Raw genomic sequence first — 23,480 nt, 5'->3', positions numbered from 1 at the left:
GCTGTTTTACACTAGATGAGGCTCTCACTGTGTGATGCTATCATTATTTGTTTATTGATAACAATGGGCTTGGATGCCTACACATCCCAAACCCTTACCCTGAACAGTTTAGTCTGAAAGGTAAAGACAGAAGAAGCTGGGAAATCCAGAGACAGATCTAACTGTGGGTTTTTAAAGTGGCTCATGTCTTCTGTCAAAGATTGTTGGATGGTTCATTGGCTGCTGTGATGTTTTAAATACCAAGGGTAAAATCCTGGCCTCAAAGTCAGTTGGAGTTTCACTAGTGTCTTCTTTGGAGCCAGAATAGCCATCCCTAAAATGTATATACTGGGATTCTCCAGGAGAATCATCTACCCAAGGCATAGTTCTGTATAGTTATCGTACAGTAGAAAGCAATGCTACACAACAGTTTAGACCAGACAGGAAAGAATATTGTACCCAACTGCAATGGAAGGAGGAAGACTCATACTCCAAAATAGCCAAATTCTAACACACCTGCTCCTGCAACAAAGTGGGATCTTTTGTGACAGCAAGTGTGCAGACCTTCCATTTTACATGCTATTGCCCTCCCCGCAGAGAACAGGGAAAGGCCACAGTAAGAGCTGTTTTCTCCCTCCCCCCTTAAAGACAGTAGAGGTAAGGCACCAGAGGACCAGCCATTGAAACACCACAAGGCCTGGATTGCTGGGCCGGATAGGCATTTGTCATCTGACCTGTCAGTTGTACCTGCCTTGAGGGGACAAACGATGTCAAATCCAGATCTGTTGTCAATCAGCTCCTGCAGCATTATTATAGAGCAAACAAAAAAAACCCTTTCACTTGGCTTTGTGCTGAGCCAGTGCACTTGAACAAGGGGGCCCTGTGCCAGCGAAGACACTGACTGTTCAGTAGTGGCTCCTTTGTAAGTAGCCATATGCAGAAGGGCACTGCACAGTGGGAATGGAAACAACTTTATGGGACTAGTAGTTGGGGTGGGGAGGGAGCAAAGAACAGAAAAGATGGAGCAATTTGGGAGCATCTGCCTGTGACAAAATGTGCATGTATTGGGGGTGGGGGGGAATGATATAAAGCAAAGATGAAAAATGCCATTAGGCAACATTGAACATGAGAGAAAACAGGCAAAGAGGAAGAAAGTTTTTAATGTGTCATTAATAAGTAACAGTTGGCTGATCCTTGTTTTTCTACCAGTCCTCTGTGTACAGGAAACACACAATGGGCCAGAGCCAACCAAAGGGGGCAGCAGCAGCTTTGGGAAGAAATAAAGGAGTTAATACAGGGAGGTGTAGCTTTCACCTCCCTGTATTGGCTCTTTTCCTTGCTCCCTAGAGGGGGCTTCACTTTGGAAGGAAGGCAGATGGTGGGACCAATGCCTGCCCTCCTGTGTTTGATTTTTCCAGATGGGGAGTCTGAGGCCACTTTGCACTGTCATAACATCCCTCGCTGGTAGCTCTCAGCTTCTAGAGGCTTCCAGCGGTGTCTGCACAGCAGAAGCCAGCCTAAACCCATAGTAGGACTACATACATCTGAATTTATGCTTCTGCAGCTTGTACTCTGGGAAAATATGCCTGTGTATTTGGGACTTTAGCATATCTGGGCCTGCAGTCTTAATCCCACTTGCTAGTGAGATGCTTCCTCAGTCTGTTTTGCTTTCCTGGAGCCTGTGGCTACACTGCATTATTTGTACCGGAGGGTTGCTTAGTAGCTCGGGGCTACTGGCATCCGATCTTTTAAAGAAAACCTGAGTGACAAATTTTTAGATAGAACCCCAGACAATGCTATGGACATTGCAGCCAAGGGAGAGTAGGTTAAATCTGAGTGCTACAGACTTCAAAAATGTCTTTTCAAATAATGACCAGTCATGCTTGATTTCTGCTCTATTGCTGGATGAGGGAACAGAGTGCTGAGTAGCCAAGTTCCAACTGAGGTGGTTTTACTCACTCTTCCATCGTACAAATACACATTAGATGCTGCAGTACTATTTTTTTAAAACAAGGGATGTGCCCATTTCAAGTGTCTGATACTATTGAGTTTATTATTATGGATTCCATATATATATATAAAGGTATTCAACAGCTAAACTTCTGCTACATGAAAGACCTTGGGGGAAAGATGTTTCCAACAAAAATAAACCTATTCGACATCTATTTGTTTCTATTCTCACTAACGTGCAAATGTTGCTATGTAAATGTTCTACAGGACCCAATTTGGAAACCTTTACTCTGTTCTCATTGAACAGTAGTGTCTGTGCACCTGGATTCCTTTTGAAATCAATGGGCCCACTTATGGCAGTGCTGGGCAACCAAAACTAGTGAGTGGTGTTCCCTGTAAGCTGTGCACTTGTGCGGCCGCTCAGGAGAGATTCGAATGCCACTCAGCTGCTTAGCAGAGCGCCTGCAGCTAGGTTTTTGTTCTGTTTCTGGTGCACATTGACACATGCCACAGTGCACTTAAAAATTCTTCACATGGATGGAGAAGATCAGAGGGAACACTGCTAGTGAGTAGGCCACATAAGCTGCCCTCGTCTCAGTAGGCCACATAACCAGGAGTGCAGCCTGCAGCCCACCGGTGGTCTGCCTGTAGCCAATGCACCCCCTCTCTGCCCACTTCTCCCCCCACACTTCACACTCCTCCCCTGTCCTCCAAGCACTTTCAAAGCTCCACAAATCTGCTGATTTGTTCTCCGTCCCCTCCCTTCCAGAGCTGATTCACTACTGCAGGAGGAGTGGGGACAGAACACAAATCAGTGATTCATTGCACTCCAAAAGTGCTGGGAAGGAGGGAGAGAGAGGAGTAAGAAGTCCAGGGCTCCAGAGCACAAGAGGCACATGGGGTGGGAGGCGATGTGCAGGTTGCTGGTGGATAGAGTTGCCAGATAGTTTCAACAAAAATACTGGATACACTTGACATTACATCATAATCTAATCTTATTTAGAAAATACAGGACTTTTCTCATTTCCAGAACAAAGTTCAAATACTGGACTGTCTGGTTCAAAACTGGTGGAACCCTATTGGGCCAGCTGCAGATTACCCACGGCTGATTTATGGGGTAAAGTGTGGCTTCAGAATTATCCATTCAGTTTGGGTCACCTTTTCCTACAAAACTGTTAGCACAGAGAAAGTTTGGTTTAGGACATAATCCATTTGTAAAATATGAAATTCTGAAGGAAAAGACTAAAGGTCGGTATAGATTTCTTTGACTATATCTACAAAACAAGTTAGAGCTCCAATTTTCTGCTTCTGCGGCCATGCTCACATTAACTCTCATTGAGCTAACATGCTAAAAATCAGCATATGGCCAGGGTAGCAAAGGCAGGGACATATTAGCTGTCCCAAGTGCATAGCTACGGACTCTAGTTGAATACAGGGGAGCTGGTCCATGCTCTTGCAACACCACTATTATTTTTAGCATGCTTGCTCAATATGAGCTGCTGCTGGTGTACTACAGCTGAGAATCACTTGCCTCCCAGTTAGCCATGGCTTGCCTCAAATACTCATGCATCATATTGTGCTTACTCCACCTGCATAAATAAACCTGTTGTTCCTGTTCTCGGGCTCTGGCCTCTGTCTTATTCTCATGCTTTCCCCTCTGGTTTTCTTCATTTGCACCAAATGACCTTACAGGTCTCTTTCAAATCCTCTTCTATGTCGCTTAGCTTGAACTCACCCTGACCTCCACAGTGCAATCCGTTCTTACTCTAGTGCCTACACTTTACTAATAATTTTTATATTATAAAATGTGTGACTGTTTACAAAAAACAAACAGGATTGTTTGTGGCAATTGAATCATGACAATTCCTATTGCATCCTTCCCTCATCTTCCCTGACAGCACTATCTCTCTGCATTTTTATTATTCCAGTTTATAAAAATACACCTGCTATGGTTCCTCTGCACACGTACAAGTGCTATGAAGCCATGTGGGTGCAATCCATCAATGCAACATTAACAAATGAACTGTGATACTCAAAAAAGGCTTCAGGCTGAACCTCAAATCACCTTTACACTTCAAGCCAGAATGCAGAGAAAGGCCTTGCAACTGCATGTGAGGACTCGAACTTGCATTATTGGACTGAGGTTAGAAGCTAAATTTCAGAGCACACGGCTATTCAATGAGAATACCTTGCGCCACACCACACAACTTTTGTCGGGAGAAACACCGTTTTGGTGACAAAAATCTTCCACCCCTGCAAGAGTCTTTTCCCCTCCCTTTGTCGACAAAGAGCCAGTGTGGACTCTGTCAAGAGAGCTGGCATCCACCAGTATCCCACAATGCCTGCCCTGATGGCTGTACTCGGTGTTTTGTGCTCTCTGCTGCCCTTCAGGCACACCCCCTTCCCTTTTCAAAGCTCTGGGAAGTATCCGTCAGCTGAGAGAGCTGCTCTGTTTGAGGGGAATGGACAAAAAGAGCAAATCATTGGAATGCTTCCAATTCTGCCCTGCTAGAAACACAGCAGCACTCAGACTGCTGCTGCAGGGGAAGGCTGGAGAGACTGCAGTGCTGCTTTGACATTCCTCAGCATGGAGAGCTCACAGAGCTACTCATGATGCTGTTCCCAGCAGCCAAGAATGCTGTGGGAGAACTCAGAGACTCCCAAGAAGTGCAGGGATCAGCTCCAGCTTCCCACAACACTGCACTGAAGGATGCTTACCCACATTGCTTTGCTCTCTCTATCCACAGGGTGCTAGCAATATGGCCAAAAAATGCCAACAATGGGAGGCAGAAAAAACAGTTTGACCCGTTTTCACATTTGCATGTCGACAGAACTTTTGTCATCAAACCTTCTCAGTGTAGACATAGCCTGGAAAACAAATCCCAGTAAAAAAGCAGCCATAGTCCTTCTGTTGAAAATATTCTGGGTGAAATCTGCATCTCCTCTTTTCATTTCCCCTATTGGACCAGGATCACATCTGTATTATTCAGATTCAACAGCAGCTAATCAGGTGATCCAGACAGTATCTATTAGATTGTAAAATGCAAGCGGCAGAAGTGTTTTCCTACATTTGAGAATTACCCTCCAAAATGGTTTCCGATCCTTTTTTAGATCCATATGCAGAATAAATTTTGTGTGAACCAACATATGTATGGATTTGCACCACTAGTAGAAACATGTGCTGCAAGCTGAGTGTCCTGCTAACCAGCTGGGTGGCATTTGAATCCTAACCTTGTACATAATAATAAATCTATACATCCTATTGCAATTCATGTGAGGGAGCTAAACATACCAAGAAGATAATCTAAATATAAAGGCAATTAAACATTTTTGGAAGTTGAATGTAACAGTATTCTTTAATTAAAACAGAGGTAGTGTATTTGAGTAATACAACAATATGTATAGGATAATGAGTCCAACACAATTAACAATAGTCTGGGCTTCTAGAAACAGAATGAAGCAATGCGAACAAATGTCCTCATCTATCCATCACATTTTCATGTCCACTCTAACATATTCCACAAGGTAGTACACAAATCACTTCAATTTTGAGACAAACAGCAGAGTTGACAATTATGTATTAATACCCTGATTCGACAAAGCACGTGCTCATGACAATTCCTTTTCAGAAATTTGACATCTCTCCTCACCCATTTTCTTCAATCGGTAAGCTGAATGGAGATATTATAATTGTTGACTGAGATGTCAAAACAGTCTAGGAGATTTAGACTCCTCTTCTATTGAAATTGGTGTCTAAGTCCCAGATTGCTTTGACAAATCAGAACCATTATTATTTTGCTGAGAGCCGATAACTTGCTCAGTGCTGCACAAGAACAGAGCAGATGCCATTCCTGCCACACAGATCTGACACAAAAGACTAAATGCAGAATGTTTTAAAAAACAGTTCAGCTTTAGGGAAATAAAAAATCATAACAGATGAGGTCGGGACCTCCTTATTTCTCTGAAGAGCCATGCACACTTCTGTAGTGAGAGGCAACACAGTAATAAGCTCTTATAAGGCAAGGTTTAAACAGACGTATGGGCTACCATAAACATACTTGGGCAATGAAAATAAGAAGAAAATAGTATCTGATCTGAAAAGCTTACAATCAGCTATTTCAGACATGAATTCAACCACAATACATGGGATGCACACGTCAGATAAGCTTCAGTGTAACTTTGCAGGGAAACCTACAATAGGGAAGACCAAACTTCATCCTAAATCCCTGCTTGCGGGGAGGCAGAAGTTTTGTTCTGTTGAGAGAATAAAATCCTGAGAGTTTTAGCTAATGCATGCATAGGGAAAGGCTGTATCTTATGTTTGATCGACACTACTGCTTAAGTCAATGCAACTTACGTTGCTGTGGGGTGTAAAAAAGACAGTCCCCTGAGAGACATAAGTTACATTGACTTAAGTGCTGGTCCTAAGTCGATGGGAAAGTGTCTCCTGCTAACATAGCCTCAGTCTCTTGCGGGAGTGGAGGAATTATGCTTACTGAAGAGCATTCCCGTCAGTATAGTGCGTCTCCACCAGATGCGCTACAGCTGCATCTGTGCAGCTGCACCCCTGTAACGTTCTAGTATAGACGGGCCCTTAGAGCTATTATTCAGAAAGAATCTGCAAGACTATCCTTGATGTGGGGACCTAGAGAGAAGGCAGAGTCAAAGATAACACCCAAGCAACAGGTGAGATGGTGAAGTTTTGTCCACAGTGATTGACATGCAACTGACCCTCCTATCTTCATCTACTAAGTCATAATGAAAGCAAAAATGTTGCATTTCCATGTAAGCAGGTGCCACTGCCATGGGATGTCATACAAATCAGAGGCAAGATGGACTGTGTGATCACAAATGGGAAGGGAGATGATCCATAAGACACACTATTAACCACACTATGGACCACACTATGGGGGGAAGATTGGAGACTAATGAAGCCTATGGTAACAGTGAAACAGTAGTTTCTTGCTGATTTGTTGATTTCTGTTGAGACAGAATCTGTTATGACAAACTGGCAAAACACCCCAGTGAGACAACTTTTCTCCAGAACATCTGAGATGGAGAACCTTGGTTTGCTGACACTGTTTCTGCATTTGGAAGGCAAGGTTTCTGTTTTGGAGCTTTCAACAAAATAGGCAGAAGTAACTACAGTCTGTATTAGGATGCATTTGCATTTACCTTGGCTCAGAACTTGTCACACAAATTGTAGAATCGTAAATCTATAGGGCTTGAAAGGGCTTCTAGTTCAGATCCCTGCACTCAAGGCAGGACTAAGTATTATTTAGACCAGGCCTGGGCAAAATGTGGCCTGCGGACCGCATGCAGCCTGCAGAGGTAGCAGGGAGCCCCAGGCAGTCTCCCCTGCACTGTGCAGAAACCTGGCTGCAGGGCTGTTTCTGTTTTAAAACTGGAGGGTGGGAGGAAGTTTTAGGAGCCACCCCACCCCTAGCATATTCCCATTGGCTGGTTTCTAGTAGAAACCAGCCAATGGGAGCTGCTTTTTAGAATAACAGGCAGCTAAGAAGAATCATGCCACCTCTCCTGGGCTCAGTTATTCATGAAGCACATGGCCAGGCAGGCTAGCACTGGCTGGGAAACATTTTAAGCTCTGCAGGCAGGCTAGTTTGGCAGCTGGCAAGTAAGTCTCTTGGCCACAAGTCTGCTTCTGGCAACCCAGCTCTTTCCTGCCCCAACTCTGTGCCCCCCCTCAACATAGCCAAACCCTCTCCCCCCATCTTACACCCATACCCCCTCCCAGATCTGGCACCCCAATCTCCTGCCCCAGATCACAATTCCTTCCAACCCTAGGTAACATCCCAAACCCCTGCAGTCCAGTCCCCTGCCCTAGGTCACAACTGCCTGCTTCCTCCCAGTCTCTTACCCCAAGCTCCCTTCTGCACCCAACCTCCATCCCGGACCCCGCATCTCCAATATCATCATGGAAGAGTGCGGCCCTCAACCACTTTCCAAAATCTTGGAGTGGCCCACCCATCAAAAATTGTTGCCCACCCGATTTAGACAGTGCCTGAGAGGTGTATGTCTAATCTGCTCTTTAAAACCTCTGATGAAGATTCCATCACATCCTTATGCAATTTATTCCAGTGGTTTAACCACCCTGATAGTTAGGAAGTTTTTCCTAAGGTCCAATCTAAACCTCCCTTGCTGCAATTTAAACCCATTGCTTCTTGTCCTATCAATTTTTCTCCCTCCTCCTTGTAACAAGATTTTATGTACTTGAAAACTGATATGTCCCTTCCCCTCAGTTTTTCTCCAAATTGAACAAACCCAGTTCTTTCAATCTTCCTTCATAGATCATGTTTTCTAGACCTTTAATCACTTGTGTTGCTCTTTTCTGGATTTTCTTCAATTTGTCCATCTTTCCTGAAATGTGGTGCCTGGACCTGGACCTAGTAGTCCAACTGAGGCCTAATCAATATGGAGGAGAGCAGAAAAATTACTTTTCATGTCATGCATACAACACTCTTGCTAATATATGCCAGAATGATGTTTGCTTTTTTTGGAACCATGTTATACTGTTGACTTATATTGAGCTTATGATCCACTATGACGCCTAGATGCCTTTCTGCAGTACTCCTTCCTAAATAGTCATTTCCCATTTTATTTGTGTGCAACTGATTTGTTCCTTTCTAAACAGAGGACTTTGCATTTGTTCTTATTGAATGTCATCCTATTTACCTCAGACCATTTCTCCAGATCCTTGTACTTGTATTGTCCATAACCTTTACAAATGTACTCTCTATACCATCATCTAAAAAAATCAATGAAAATGTTGAACATAACCTGGTCCAAAACGAATTCTTGTAGGAGCCCACCTGATATGCCCTTCCAGCTTGACAGAGTCTTTGAATTACTTTCTGGGAATGCCTTTCCAACTAGTTATGCACCACCATACAGAAGCTCCATCTAGATTGTATTTCCCTAGATTGTTTGAGAAGATCATGTGAAACAGGACAAAAAGCCTTACTAAAGTCAAAATATATCGCATCTATTGGCTCCCCATCCATAAGGTTTGTTACTCTGTCAAAGGAAGATAGTAGGTTGGTTTGACACAACTGATTCTTGATTCATCCATGTTGTTACTTATCACCTTATTATCTTCTAGGTGTCTGCAAACTGATTGCTTAATTATTTGCTCCAGTATCTTTTAGGATACTGAAGTTAATTGATCGTAATTCCCAGTCCTCTGGAATCTCTTTCATGATTTTTTTTTGAATTGCTAATAGTTCAGATATCTTTTCAGTCAGCTTCTTGAATACTCTAGGATGTATTTCATCAGGCCTGCTGATTTGAAGATTGCTAGCTCATCTAAGTTAGTCCTCTTTGGTCTTGGTGTCCTGGTTGGCTCCATTTCTTAACACAAACCTAGGGACAGGTTCAAGAGCAACAAAATTATCAGGTATGTTATTCAGATGGATGGGGCATGTGGTTTTGCTCAGACTGAAGGCATCTCTTTGCAAGGAAACAGACCCCACTCTGTCCCACAAAATTTCATGTGATTACACAGACAAATGCTGATGGTTCCTAGCCCACCTCAAGGTTTAATTATTATTGCTTGGTTGGGTGAAGAAGACTAGCGAGAAATACTTACGCTGCCCAGTAAGAACTTGAGCTTTGGTGGGACCATAAACTCTTCTGGAATTACAGCCTATTACTTAAACCAAACAGATCGGTTTGGGTGCGAAGTTGCATATTGCTCAGCTGCAGCATCCACGGTTAACTTCAAATGGATTGTTTTTAAAAAAACACAGCATGTTTTATCAGCATTTTCAAGGAGAGGAAACACCTTTTTAACAGGAGCCCCTGGAGTCAAAGAGTCTGGTAGCCCTGACTCAGGTGAGTAGTGGAAGAAATGAAGAGTGAGCAACATTCCGACATGTCACATCTTTATTATAGTCCTGTCCTTCCTTGCACAAAGAGCTCATGTGTCCTGATCCTGCAGACTTTTAATGATTAGTCCCACTGAGATGAGTGGAACTAAATACGGCTAAATACGGCATAGTGGGTCCCTTCCTTTTTCATCACCACTAAAGAAGATCTCCCAGTGCACAATGAATTATTTCTTTAACAAGCGACTGCTGTAAACACCTGGTACTAAAGGCAAGCAAAGGACGGAGTGTAAGGAAGGCAAATTCCACTCTCAGTGGGGTGTGTGTGTGTTAAGAGTTTGGATCTGGGAAGGATGGAGAGAAATTTGAGAACAGCTGTTACATTTCTCAGACTCCACACAGCTATCAAAAGAAATAAGCACCTAACTCATTTAAGCAATTTTTATTTATGTATTTAGAGGGAAACTTCCATATCATATCATAAGTAAAAATACTAGAGTTGAATGTTGTGTAAAAAAAAAAAGTCACGGCGATGGGCTCTCTGTGCGGGACCACAATAGTTTATCATGGAAAGGGGAAGTGAGGGCATGCTCACTTCCAAATTAAAAAAATAAATGCTAATTAACTGCAATACATTTCATCATTTTCATACAGCCAATAGAATGAAAACCAAAAGCAATCTAAAAGAATGCAACCTACAATGGAATAAAGTCATTCGGGCAATAGAGGCAGAATAAGACTGTTTTTACGAAAGTTACAAAGAAACATGATACAACAACAAAAAAAAGGGTGGGAGAATATTTTTCACTAAGATTAAAAACAAAAAATATTCACTTTAACACCCTATTACTCAAACACAGAGAACGATTCAACCTAGTTTCTTTTTTTCCTATACAAGGGAAACACTGTTAAAGTGCTTCTTTTAAGAGTTAGAAGGCACCACTGAGAGTTGCCTGATACCTTTAATGCACACTGAAGAAAGAGGAAATTGTCTGTCATGATGCAAAAATTAACTGCTTATAGATCTTTTCTTTTTAAAAGTGGCAACAAGTTATAACTTCAGTGCCAGAAATTTACTTCTGATCGGTGGATTCATTCATTAAGAGAGATTTCTCCCTTAGAATTGTGTGTGGCTTTTTATACACTGTACAAAATGGGGGCAATTCTGCAGTATCACATTTTAAATTAGATTGGTCAGACTGTTTTCTAAGTTTTGAGAAGCCAATCCTATTAAATACTTCTAAACTCTAGACAAATGGAATAATTAACTGCACTATCTTAAATGGCATACTCATCTGTGCGATGTAGAAATGGACTAGATTCCACAGAATTCAATTTGATATGTAATGTCTTGTAGCAGATGTTATAACAAAATAACTCTTGTTTATTGAATTACCTCACTGAGGCCATTAATGCTGTTCCTATAGTTGATTTTTCTGGAGTAGGATGACACTTCATAGCTGTCCAAAGCAAGTTTGAACCTTTAACTCTCCAGAATTTGTTCACTTTGTTGCTTATATTATTGCACTAGCTTCTAAAGTCTTTATAGCTTCCTAAGTAAATCTAATTGTTCAAAATGCAGATTCTATATTTAGATAATGAATTGTATGAAATAAATTAAAGGGATTTTTATGGTCAGTGTTGCTGATATGTTGTGTATCTTAATTATTTCTAATGTAAACCGTTTTGGTGCATTTTCTTAAAAACCTAGTCATCCAGCATAAAAGCTTGACTTAACATTTAAGAATGGATTTGTTCTCTTAAAACTGCATCAGAGAATTGTTTTAAATACAGAATCTGTGAGACTTCCTACAAATTCATGGAAATTGCAGTACAAACACAGTTTGTAATTCAGATAATATAGACAGTTTTCTAGTGTCCATTGAAATAAGGTCCCCAAAATGTAGTCTGTTTTGTTTCTGAATGGGAAAAAAGGCAAAACATTAGGTTGTTCCACTGGCTGAATAGGAGAACTGAGGAAAATGAGGTCTTCTCTCATTATCTACACAATCCATACTGTCATCTGCAAACAAAAAAAATCAGTTTTACACATTGAATAATGCCCCATATACTTTGATATGAAAATAATTAATTTCTATTCTTTTTAAAATCTTGAAACAAATGCATTGTAGCTTCCCTCGTACATCCCAAATTAAAATTATAGCTAAAACTAGCAACAGAAAAGTATCAAACTTAAGACCTGCCTTGACTCTTTATTTAATGTAAGAAGTTAATTTTCAGCACTGAGATGTAGCTTTGTTGGTGTCCATTTAATATTGTTGTGAGCTGTATGGTTGAATCCATATTCACTGTACTGAATTTTCACCCCTCGGTGTCTAGCGGTATAAAGTGAATGCTAAGTTACCATGGAAATAGAGTATACTTAAATTTAAAAAGCACATTAGCAATTATGCAATCAGTGTCAATACACACAATGTATATATGTATGCATTTTAAAGCTTATGAATATTACTGGTTGGAAGTTTACCAACAGAATGTTTTTCTGTTGGAAAATGCCAGTTCATTGAAAACTAAATGTTTTGTGGAAGCTTGTCAATTTGAATATTTTTTCATTTGGAAAAGTAGCAATGCAAAGTGTTCTGACATTTTCAGAATGAAACTCTTATATTTTTATTTTGAAACAACTTTAACTTTTATTTTATATTATGATTTTTGTACTATGTCAAAATTAGAATGAAACTTTTTATCTTACAAAACTAAGCATTTCAACCTGCCTGACATGTTTTTTCCCCAGAATTTCATTTTGCAAGGTGTTTCGTGTATTTTGTTTTAGTTCCATTTCAGAACAGAAACTACATTTTGAACTCGTAGAACTCCCCACAACAAAAAAAATCCAGTTTCCACTCAAGTTCTGCTTATGACATTTTATGCCCAGGAAAAGCACCAGACTGAAACTTAGCTGGGAAGAATACACTAAGCTGGAGAGACCTTCACTAGGGTTTAAGAGAGCAGTTCAATTTCTATGCCCAGTTAATACCTGGCTTGTCTGCTGAGGCTACTAATAATGGTCTTAGTTACAGCATTTCTTGTTGAGGCATTTACAAGGATAGGGACTCAAGACCATTGAATCACATAGCTCAGTGTTTCTCAACCAGTGGTACGAGTACCCTTAGGGGTACTCGAGAGAAGTCCAGGGCGGGTATGTCAACACAACTGAAATTTAGAGAAAACTGAATTTTTGTTTTAAGTTTTACAACGCTTTATCATTTTTGTACTTTTTACATCAAAAAATTTAATCACCTGCCCAGCTACGATTAAGTTGTTTAAACAAATGTGTTGTAATGGTAGAAAAAAAACTGTGTGTCCCCCAAAAATGTAGGTACTAGGGGTACTTATTTTTTTGGGGGGGGGAAGGGTTGCTTTATTAAAAAAATTTAAAAAAAGGTTGAGAAACACTGATATAGCTCACAGAGCATCCCCTGGATAACAGACTTTCTGATACTATCAGTGATGGGCCTGGGGTGCATTCAGTTCCAGATTCCTAAACATCCCAAAAATAGAGCTAGTATGGACCCATATAACATCATGACCAAGTATAAACACACAGTTTAATTACTGCATATCAAAAAGAAACACAGATGAATCTGAACAGAATTTTCTTTCATATTTTCTATTAGGCCAAATAACACTACTGAAAATGTTATGTTGGGGTGACTCTAAACTGAAAGAAATAAATAGTAGGAAAACTTTACCTTGGTCAGGTGGAGTGATTGTAATCATCTGTGCTGTAAATTCTTCATCAAAATATCTTGTATCTGTTTCAGATGTAACTTGTGGTTTAAATGGAGGTACAAGCTGAAAGACAAAAAAACCATAAGCTTATAGTTTGCTGAAATATGTTCTTTGCAAGTTGTCTTTGAATTTCAGTTATAAGCCACAGTGACTTCTCCTATACTGCTAATAAATCCATGGCTCATAGGAAAGAAATATGTACGAAGTATTTAAATGTTCATTTGCTGTTTACTGGATGTGAAAGGTTTTGTTTCTAAATCTTGCTTGAAGCAGAAAAAATTGTGAGCTGCTGATACTACTTCAAGCAATAAATAAATAGCTGATAAATATTTATAGCGAAGAAATTAATACATAGGGTATTTTTAAAAAAATGACAGAGACTATAGGTCTGATCGCCTATGCTTTAGGCATGGGAGAGGGGCCAGAAACAGTTCGGAGGGGAGCTGCACTTCAGTGGCATTGTAGCTCTCTCCTATCCTATGGAGGCAACTTGATATAAACCCTGCACTTCCGGAGCTTAGAAGGTTTAAGGGAGACTGGCATGGTCACTGGTATTGGTCACATGGACCATCTAGTATTGCATCCAGGGAGTCTGACAACAGGACTCCAGGTAAACTGAGCTACTTGAGTGGGGTGGAGGAGGCGGCAGCGTGTACATCTAGCCGCTGGTTTTACGCAGATGCAGTGTTCCAAGGGGTTTTGTAATGTGCACTTTTAGAAGACGGTATCTCTGGTTCAGTTTCCCACTGCACAACACAGCAGACACTTGATTGTGAGGTCACCATCTGTAGCCTTTCCACAGAGGACAGAATGCTGGGCATCACTTCACCCGCTGCTGGGGATAACTGGCAGTCAGAACAGCACTCAACTACACTATTCCTATGCAACAACAATTAGGAAATGGGATCAAGGAAGCTATGTAGCTATGGTGCTCATGGGCATGAAAAATCCATAACATGAGCACTGTCGCTCTAGTCCCTGACATAGGCACAATAAGATCAACCTAAGAATGGTCAGACTGAGTCAGATCAATTGACCATTTATTCTGTCTTTCAGAAACGGCCAATATCAGATGTTTCAAAGGGAATGAACAGACTAGGGCAATCATCAAATGATCCATCCCCTATTGTCCAGTCCCAGCATCTGGCAATCAGAGGCTTAAGGACACCCAGAGCATAACCTTGACCGTCTTCGCCAATCACCATTGATGGGCTTATTCTCCACGAACCTGTCTAATTCTTTTTGGACCCAGTTACAGTTACGGCCTTCACAACATCCCCTAGAAAGGAGTTCCACAGGCTGACTCTGTGTAATATGAAGTACAGTAAACTTCTGATAATCCGGCACCTTTGGGACCCAGGGGGTGCCAGATTATCAGATGTGCCGGACTATCGGAAGGGGGGGCTATGAGGGATCTGGGGTGGGGGGGATGCCACCCCAGACCCCTCATAGCCCCCCCCTTCCAATAGTCCGGCTCTGCCCCAGCCGTTCCTGATTCAGCCGCTGCTGAAACTGACCAGCAGCGGCTGAATCGGGGACGCCTGCAGCAGAGCAGCTGGAGTGCTGCCAGGTTGGTCCGGTAGCGCCGACCCTTGGCGTGGCAAGACCAACCCGGCAGCACCCCAGCTGCTCTTGGGGATGCCTGGGGCAGAGCAGCTGGGTTGGTCCCACAGCGCCGCTCCTCGGCGCTACTGGAACAACCCAGCAGCACCCCAGCTGCTCTGTCCCAGGCGTCCTGATTCAGCCGCGGTTGAAACTGACCAGCAGCTGACTCCAGGAAGCCTGGGGTAGAGCAGTGGGGGGGTTACCGGGTTGGTCCAGTAGCGCCGAGGTGCGGCGCTACTGGACCAACCCAGCAGCACCCCAGCTGCTCTGCCCCAGGTGTCCCCAAATCAGCCACTGTTGAAACTGACCAGCGGCTGACTCCAGGAAGCCCAGGGCAGAGCAGCTCTGCCTCCCGCTTCCTGGAGTCAGCCGCCTGTCAGTTTCAGCAGTGGCTGAATCGGGGACACCCGGGGTGCTGCCCGGTTGGTTCCGCAGCCCCGAGGGGCAGCGCTAGGGGACCTACCCGGCAGCGCCCCAGCTGCTCTGCCTCCAGCTTCCCCGATTCAGCCTCTGGTCAGTTTTAGCAGCAGCTGAATCGAGGAAGCTGGGGGCAGAGCAGCTCCAATGGTCCGGCTTCCCGGAGCACTTCCGGGTTCCTAATGGTGCCGGACCGTCGGATGCCGGACCATTGGAGTTTTACTGTACTACTTTATTTGTTTTAAATCTTTGCCTTTCATTGGGTGACCCATGATGCGAAGGAGTAAAGAGCACTTCATTAACTGCTATTAAGTCCCCTGCATTTAATTTTATTTCAGAACAGATTTAAAATTAAAAACAAAAATATGATCCACAGAGATCATACTGGTGATACTTACAAGAAAAAAACCTGTGAAGTTTAGAGCCAATATTTGAATGTTAAGGGGGGACGTAAAAATACTCCAGTGTTAAAAATGACCCTTATTCTAAGTATCAAATACAGTTACAAGATGCACACAACCTTCCTATTTTAAGGCTAAATCTTCAAAACTAACTTGTTATTTTTGGATGCCCCAAGTATACTTTTAAGGAGTTAAAGGGTCAGATAAATGCTTAGCACTTTCAGAAATTCAGACCCTGTAAGAGGCCTTGATGTTATGAACCCCAAATTCTTAGACTATTGAAAATGTAGGCTTTATAGCCTATATACTATTTAAAGTACAAGAGGAGGGGTTCCATTTCCTAAGGTAATAACCCTACTCTCAAATTATTCCAACCAGTATACATTTTCTGTGAGGATAAGTACCCTTTCTCTCCGATACCAAATCCCCAATCCTCTGATCATCCATCAGGCATTCTCTCTTCCATGAGCAATAGTTTGGCCCTTCCTGTGTGTCTGATTTGTCCATAACCCCATTTAGCTAATGGTGGTTTTGGCACGTACTGCTTCAATTCGCTCTCTAAATTGTTGTCCGCAATACTGAGTCTCCGAATACGAGAGTGATTAAGGACTCAGGCACTGTAGCCAAAACCTAATTACAGAGATGTTCTGGGTTATTTTTTAGAAGAAGATTACTAGTAAAATACAATCTAAGACAGGATGAACCCTGTGGAAAATATTTTTGTATATGGTCATATTGATCTGGGAGGGGAAGTGGGAGAATGTAGCAAAAAGCTGTGATGTGAACAGCATTCACTGCAATAGGTCAGCAGCCCGACTGGTGAGAAGGTGTACTTGTGGCGTAATGCTGCTGTATGCCAGCAGGAGATACACGGACATAAGTTCCTTAACTAGCCAAGAGAGACTGTGGAGAAGATGCAATTACAATATTAATATTTATATCCAGTTTATGGAAGGATGAAGTATTACACAGTTAAAATGCACTGGTCTCTAGGGGAAAATGACAAAGATTTTCAGCAGGGATATTCTGATGATTTTAAATTCAGTTACGCCAAATTCCCTGTCGTTCAAAGTAAGGTCACGTCTCCCAATCTCAATTACACACAAAATTTCCTTGTTTATACAAAGCTTCAATTATGTAAACTTATTCCATATTTCCTGATGACATTGGGGAACCATGTCTGTCCCAGATGTGTCTAGACTAATAGCATATTTCACTCACTGTGGGTGATGATCTACCAATTTTAGAAGACCTCCAGGGCATTCAAACACATCTCTTTGGCCTGGGCAGAGAGAGTATGTCTACTACAGACAAAGTCTTAGATCCCATTTTTTATTTGCCCTCTTGATAGAAATGAGCCAAAGAGGATGACTTTTGAATTTGCAAAGACAATGTTTGAAGTGATCTTAATCCAGGCACTATTTTCTCCAAGGCAGCAAATGTCTGGAGGAACAGAAGAGGCAGGAGGGAGCAGGAAATTAAAGTTTCTGGCTCATCACCACTTTCTATAAGCTTTATGAAGATGTTTAAAGCAATACTCTTTACACTGACCTGCTTAAACTCTGCAATCAAAATGTTGCAGAAGCCCTTGACCTGATAAATTCACTGCAGACATCCTGTATGTGGCAGTCTCCTTTGACATCTGTTCTTAAAAGGCATATTGTGAAAGCTGCCTAAAAATCAGAACTTTCAGAGAGCTCTTTGTTCTCTGGCATATGCACAGAAGGCAAATACATGATTTGCTCTCTCAAATTTGTATGGAATATCTACAGCTCTTACTCCCTCAAGAATTGAGAGATATAATTGTACATTTTAGAACTCTGCTTTCTGACAAGAACAGGGCAGGCAGAAGAGAGGCCCTGTAAAACATGCATGTGTGATTGGTTCTAGGGTTGGTTTTCCACTTGCCCAGCAAAAGAACAAATTTGTAAAGAACAAATCAAGCCAAACCAATCTGATAGCTTTCTTTGATAGGATAACAGGTCTTGTGGATAAGAGAGAAGCAGTGGATGTGGTATACCTAGACTTTAGTAAGGCATTTGATACAGTCTCGTATGACCTTATCAATAAACTTGGCAATTACAACATAGATGGGGCTACTATAAGATGGCTGCATAACTGGCTGGATAACCATTCTCAGAGATTATTTATTAATAGTTCAGTCATGCTGGAAGGGCATAACAAGCGGAGTGCCCAGGAGCCTGTTTTGGTTCCAGTTCTGTTAAATATCTTAATCAACGATTTAGATATTGACATAGAGAGTACACTTATTAAGTTTCCAGATAATACCAATCTCTGAGGGGTTGCAAGTGCTTTGGAAGATAGGGTCATAATTAAAAATGATCTGGACAAACTGGAGAAATGGTCTGAGGTAAGCTGGATGACATTTAATCAAGACAAATACAAAGTACAGGCAGTCCCCAACTTACGCGGATCCGACTTATGTCGGATCCGCACTTACGAACGGGGCTTTCTCGCCCCGGAGGTCGAGGTGGCGGATTGCTACCTGCGAGCTCCGGGGCGAGAAAGCCCCGTTCGTAAGCTGCTCCGGTGCCCCTGGTCTGCTGGAGACAGTCTCCAGCAGACCAGGGGCACCGGGCGGGTTCCCGCACTTCTGAGGCTTTGCCAGAGCAAAGCCTCAGAAGCGTGGGGAACCGCTGCTGCTGCCGCTTCAGTCCCGGTGCCTGTGGTCTGCTGGGGACCGTCCCCAGCAGACCACAGGCACCGGGACTGAAGCTGCAGCCGCGGCGGGGTCCCGCGCCTCTGAGGCTTTGCCAAAGCAAAGCCTCAGAGGCGCGGCACCCCACTGCCGCTGCGGCTCTGCTCCCCGTGTCCCTGGTCTGCTGGGGGGGGGGGGGGCACAACTAGTGTTTTGTTTTGGACCCTGGGGCAGAGCAGCTGGGGCGCTGCCGATTGGTCCTGCAGCGCCGCTCTGGGCACTACTGGACCAACCCGGCAGCACCCCAGCTGCTCTGCCCCAGGTCCTGATTCAGCCGCTGCTGGTCAGTTTCAGCAGCGGCTGAATCAGGACGCCTGGGGCAGAGCAGATGGGGTGCTGCTGGGTTGGTCCAGTAGCACCGAGGAGCGGCGCTACTGGAGCAACCCAGCAGCACTCCAGCGGCTCTGCCCCAGGCGTCCCCAAGTCAGCTTCTGCTGAAACTGACCAGCGCTGACTACAGGAAGCCCGAGGCAGAGTTGCTCTGCCCCGGACTTCCTGGAATCAGCTGCTGATCAGTTTCAGCAGCAGCTGACTTGGGGACGCCTGGGGTTCTTAAGTTGATTCTGTATGTAAGTCAGAACTGGCGGTCAGTTTCAGCAGCGGCTGAATCTGGACGCCAGTTCCGACTTACATACAGATTCAACTTAAGAACAAACCTACAGTCCCTATCTTGTACGTAACCCGGGGACTGCCTGTACTCCACTTAGAAAAGAAAATTTGGTTTCACACATATGGAATGGGAAGCAACTGTCTAGGAAGGAGTACTGCAGAAAGGGATCTAGGAGTCATAGTGGACCACAAGCTAAATACGAGCCAAAAGTGTGACGCTGTTGCAAAAAAAAAGCAAACATGATTCTGGGATGCATTAATAGGAGTGCTGTAAGCAGGACACGAAAAGTCATTCTTCCACTCTACTTTGCACTGATTAGGCCTCAATTGGAGTACTGTGTCCAATTCTGGGCACCACATTTCAAAAAAGGTGTGGAGAAATTGGAGAAGGTCCAGAGAAGAGCAACAAAAATTATTAAAGATCTAGAAAACATGAGCTATGAGGCAAGGCTGAAGGTATTGGGCTTATTTAGTTTGGAAAAAAGAAGACCGCGACGGAACATGATAGTAGTTTTGAGGTATCTAAAAGGGTGTCACAGGGAGGAGGGGGGAAATTGTTCTCCTTGGCCTCTTGACAAGAAGCAATGTACTTAAACTGCAGCAAGGGAGGTTTAGGTTGGACAGGGTGGTTAAACACTGGAATAAACTATGTAGGGAGGTTGTGGAATCGCCATCACTAGAGATATTTAAGAGCAGGTTGAATAGACATCTACCAGGGATAGTCTAGAGGGTGCTTGGTCCTGCCGTGAGGGCAGGGGACTGAACTTGATGATCTATCGAGGTCCCTTCCATTTCTAGTATTCTTAGAATTATAGAATCATACAGTTCAAGTTCTATGAGTCACAACCCTTTCTTTTGGGGAAATGACAGATTTTCCAGAAGCAGAAGGGAAGAGTAATATTGTAAATATTAAAATTTTAATTTAGCAAGTAGGACAGTGTCCTTTAAAAGGGTCCATTTATGCTGTATCATGTGTAGATATTCAAGGGTGAGGCATGCAAAGCTGAAACACTGAATCAGTATTCAGATGCATCTTTCTCCCTTCTGTGAAATTATATAAAGGGACACCCATCTTTCCTAATACAAGAGTTTTCTAGTATTAGGAAGGTGCGTGTCATATTGCCCTTTGTATACTGTATCTTTTGTGTTCTCCAGGGAACCATTCAACATCTTCATAACCTTATCAGGAAGACAAAGAGGGACATGTTTCTGCAAGGAGAGAGAGAAAGGTTGGAAGGAGAAAATAAGGTATCCTTTGTACTCCCAATACTACAGGAAAGCCAAGAATGTTAATCTCTATTGGTATGATATGGAAACTGCTAACATAATAGTATGTTAGTTATACAAAAGGAATCCAACAGTTAAAACCTGAGCAAATCAAATGTTATTTATATTCATTAATAAGAGACTTTCAGGTTAAAAATAAATTAGTATTTATGTCTATTGGGGCACAAAACTGTCTTTGGGACTTTCCCAAACCAAGCAAATATATAATCCTGGCTTCCTAATTAAATTAGCTGTGAGAGCGTTTCTGAAAAGTGTTCCATGGGCCTGCTTTCGGAAAAGCCGCTAGTGGGCCTGTGCATCGCTTTGTTTACTTAGGGTCTGTTGCCACAGAGCCTTGTGGCTCCTGTTGGCTCTGATTCACTGTTTCCAGCCAAGGGGAGCCGTGGGAAGCTTCATGTCATGGCAATATGGAAGGAAAAGTGGAATAATGTGAGTAAGATCACACCGTTACTCAGCAATAGCTACTGCATGGCATGCTGAAGTTGTTTCTCTTTTTATCACTGAAGAGATGTCTGAGTTACATGCTGGTTTCACAACAAAAGTGTTTGCAATGAGGTACTTGAAGGAATGGAGGGAAAAGCTCAGCAGGAGCAATGAGACAGCAAGGGAAGATGGCACTGATATAATAGAAGGGGAAGTCAAAGTCTGACACCAATTTATGCTAGCCACATGGTAGAAGTCAGGTTGCTGACTCTAGGAAGTCTTGTTCTAGAACATGGGGCAGCACTTCAGGAATATAGGTTAGAGGCCATGAATTTAGATAAAGAGAAGGGAAGGACAATTTTGTGTGTCATGAAACCCTTATTAGAACTGGACTAACTTTAAAAATCCAAGTTTTACTCCTCTGTATTTATGCTACTTGTCTGATCTAGTCTATCTGCATTTTTCCAAGCAGAGATAAATGCCAAAAAGTTTCACTATTATTTCTGGTTAGTTTCAGATTCTCATATGCCGGTTCAATGAATTAGTTTCTGAGCTGCAACCATCTTAGGGGGAACCACTTGTTAGAGACAAAACTGTTTCTAGTAGAATTAAAACAAAATTAATGAAAACCAGTTTGTAAAACTGATGTTTACAAAAACTAATATTTTGCACCAACTTTGACCTAACAGATTCTCTTTCACTCTTATTATTGACTTAGATAAATTTTCTTTAGCAGGACATTTTAGTTAGAAATGAAGTACTGTGGCTTAGAAACAACTGACACAAATATAGCAAGCCTTATTTATGAAATAATCTTCAATAGCCGGGGACAATCTTACACATATTCAGTTACTCCACAAACCCTCTTTTCATCAAAATAATTGTTAAGTACCTTTTTCTCATATACGTCTTGCCAAACAATGCCAGAAAAAAATTTGTGCTGCATAATCTCCTTTGCATCATCAGGGCCACCACCTAACCTGTTTTTTTGGGGAAAAAAACAACACTTCAGTGTATGTAGTTTTCAAATAAGATTATTACTGAGAAGAGAGGAAGTCATGGTTAAGTAACCAACAGTTTGTCAGTTTCAGGTTTGAGAACAAGCTTGTAATTCATTACCTTGATGCATTTATTTCACGTTCTAAGATTCATGAACACTGGTTGGTTGTCCATTTCAGACTTCAGCATGCCTTCCAAACTAGGGATGTAAAATCCCGTTTAATTAATCAGTTAAATGTTATGGTTAACCAATTAAATGGAGACAGGCAGGCTGGAATGCTCCTGCCTGCAGTACACTGGGCCAGGCCTGCTGTGGGTGGGGGCTGCTTCAGCTGGGACGGGCTGCAGCAGGGCTGGAGCGGCCCCCTGACCTATGTACGGAGCTCAAGGGGCTGCTCCAGCCCCAGCTGGTCAACTGTAACCAGTAAGCATCGCCCGGTGCTTCCTAAGGGTGATGCTTAATGGTTAACCAATGAACCATTCACAACCCTATTCCAAAACTCTAGTGGAACTATGTTTAAGAGACAGAATGATTGATACATCAAGAGATGCATCTAAAATGTATGCTTCAAAACATAGGCCCTGAAACAGAAGTTCTATGATGTGACTTGAAAAGTAGACTTCTCTTACTCAACACACTCAACATCTCTGCTCTAATTCATATCTGTTATTACTTTTAGTATGCAGATCCTGTGCATACCAATTGGAAAGTGAACTGGATGTTAGTCCTCCTTGTGCAATAAGTTTGACCGTGTTCCGGTTCAACGTGAAATCATTTACACCTAGCAACTAGGTTTAAAAGGAATGAGGCTAAAATCTGAAAATAATGGGAGATATACCATATAAATGAAGAAAAGCAGAATTTGACCTGCGGAACCCTAATCATTTGTTGGAGGCATGACTTACAGGTCAGTAAAAGGCTCTCTTTGTGGACACATTTGTTATGATTCATAGAGTTGAATCATATTAGAAGGGACCACTGTGATATAATCTGACCTTCTACATAACACAGGCCAGAGAACTTCCCCAAAATAAGTCCCAGAGCAGATTTTTTTAGAAAAACATCCTGTCTTGGTTTAAAAATTGCCAATAATGGGGAATCCACCATAGTCCTTGGTAAATGGTTGCAATAATTACTCTTACTGTTAAGACGCTGTTATGGAAGAGAATGAAAACAAACATGGAACCCCATCTTGTCATTTTAGTCAACTTTCAGAGATAAGTGATGCTTAAAAATACACTTTGTAGCAAGAGTTGAGCAAGTCCTGACTTTCCAGCCTTCCTTCCAACACAGTTACAAGGAGTCGTCACTTCACAGCATATTTTATATATTTTACAACCTGACAAATGTAATATCAAGTTGTACATGAACCTACCCTCCTTTTTGGATTCAGAGAAACAAAAGGATTTTTATTGATTTCAATAATATTGAGATAGGGCACTTTGCTTGCAATACAAGAATGTTTACACAGACGTGACCCAAAATAATGACAC

General features: G+C 42.3%; 1 protein-coding gene across 3 annotated transcripts in view; it reads right to left on the bottom strand.

Moving 5' to 3' along the window:
* Positions 1–10,200: 10,200 nt before the first annotated feature.
* AKT1 (AKT serine/threonine kinase 1) overlaps positions 10,201–23,480 on the bottom strand; it is a 112,333-nt gene continuing 99,053 nt past the window's right edge. For all 3 annotated transcript variants that reach the window (XM_006132421.4, XM_075926452.1, XM_075926453.1), the window contains exons 12-14: positions 21,880–21,967; positions 13,487–13,589; positions 10,201–11,796 (exon numbers count right to left, since the gene is read on the bottom strand). In XM_006132421.4, coding sequence (XP_006132483.1) covers positions 11,717–11,796; positions 13,487–13,589; positions 21,880–21,967 — 271 coding nt within the window. In that variant the 3' untranslated portion in view covers positions 10,201–11,716. The remainder of the gene's footprint in view (positions 11,797–13,486; positions 13,590–21,879; positions 21,968–23,480) is intronic.

This window comes from Pelodiscus sinensis, chromosome 4, assembly GCF_049634645.1.
Source record: "Pelodiscus sinensis isolate JC-2024 chromosome 4, ASM4963464v1, whole genome shotgun sequence".
Taxonomy (NCBI): domain Eukaryota; kingdom Metazoa; phylum Chordata; order Testudines; family Trionychidae; genus Pelodiscus; species Pelodiscus sinensis.
Note: the sequence above shows the minus strand (reverse complement) of the source record. Positions and strands in the feature narration are given on the sequence as shown.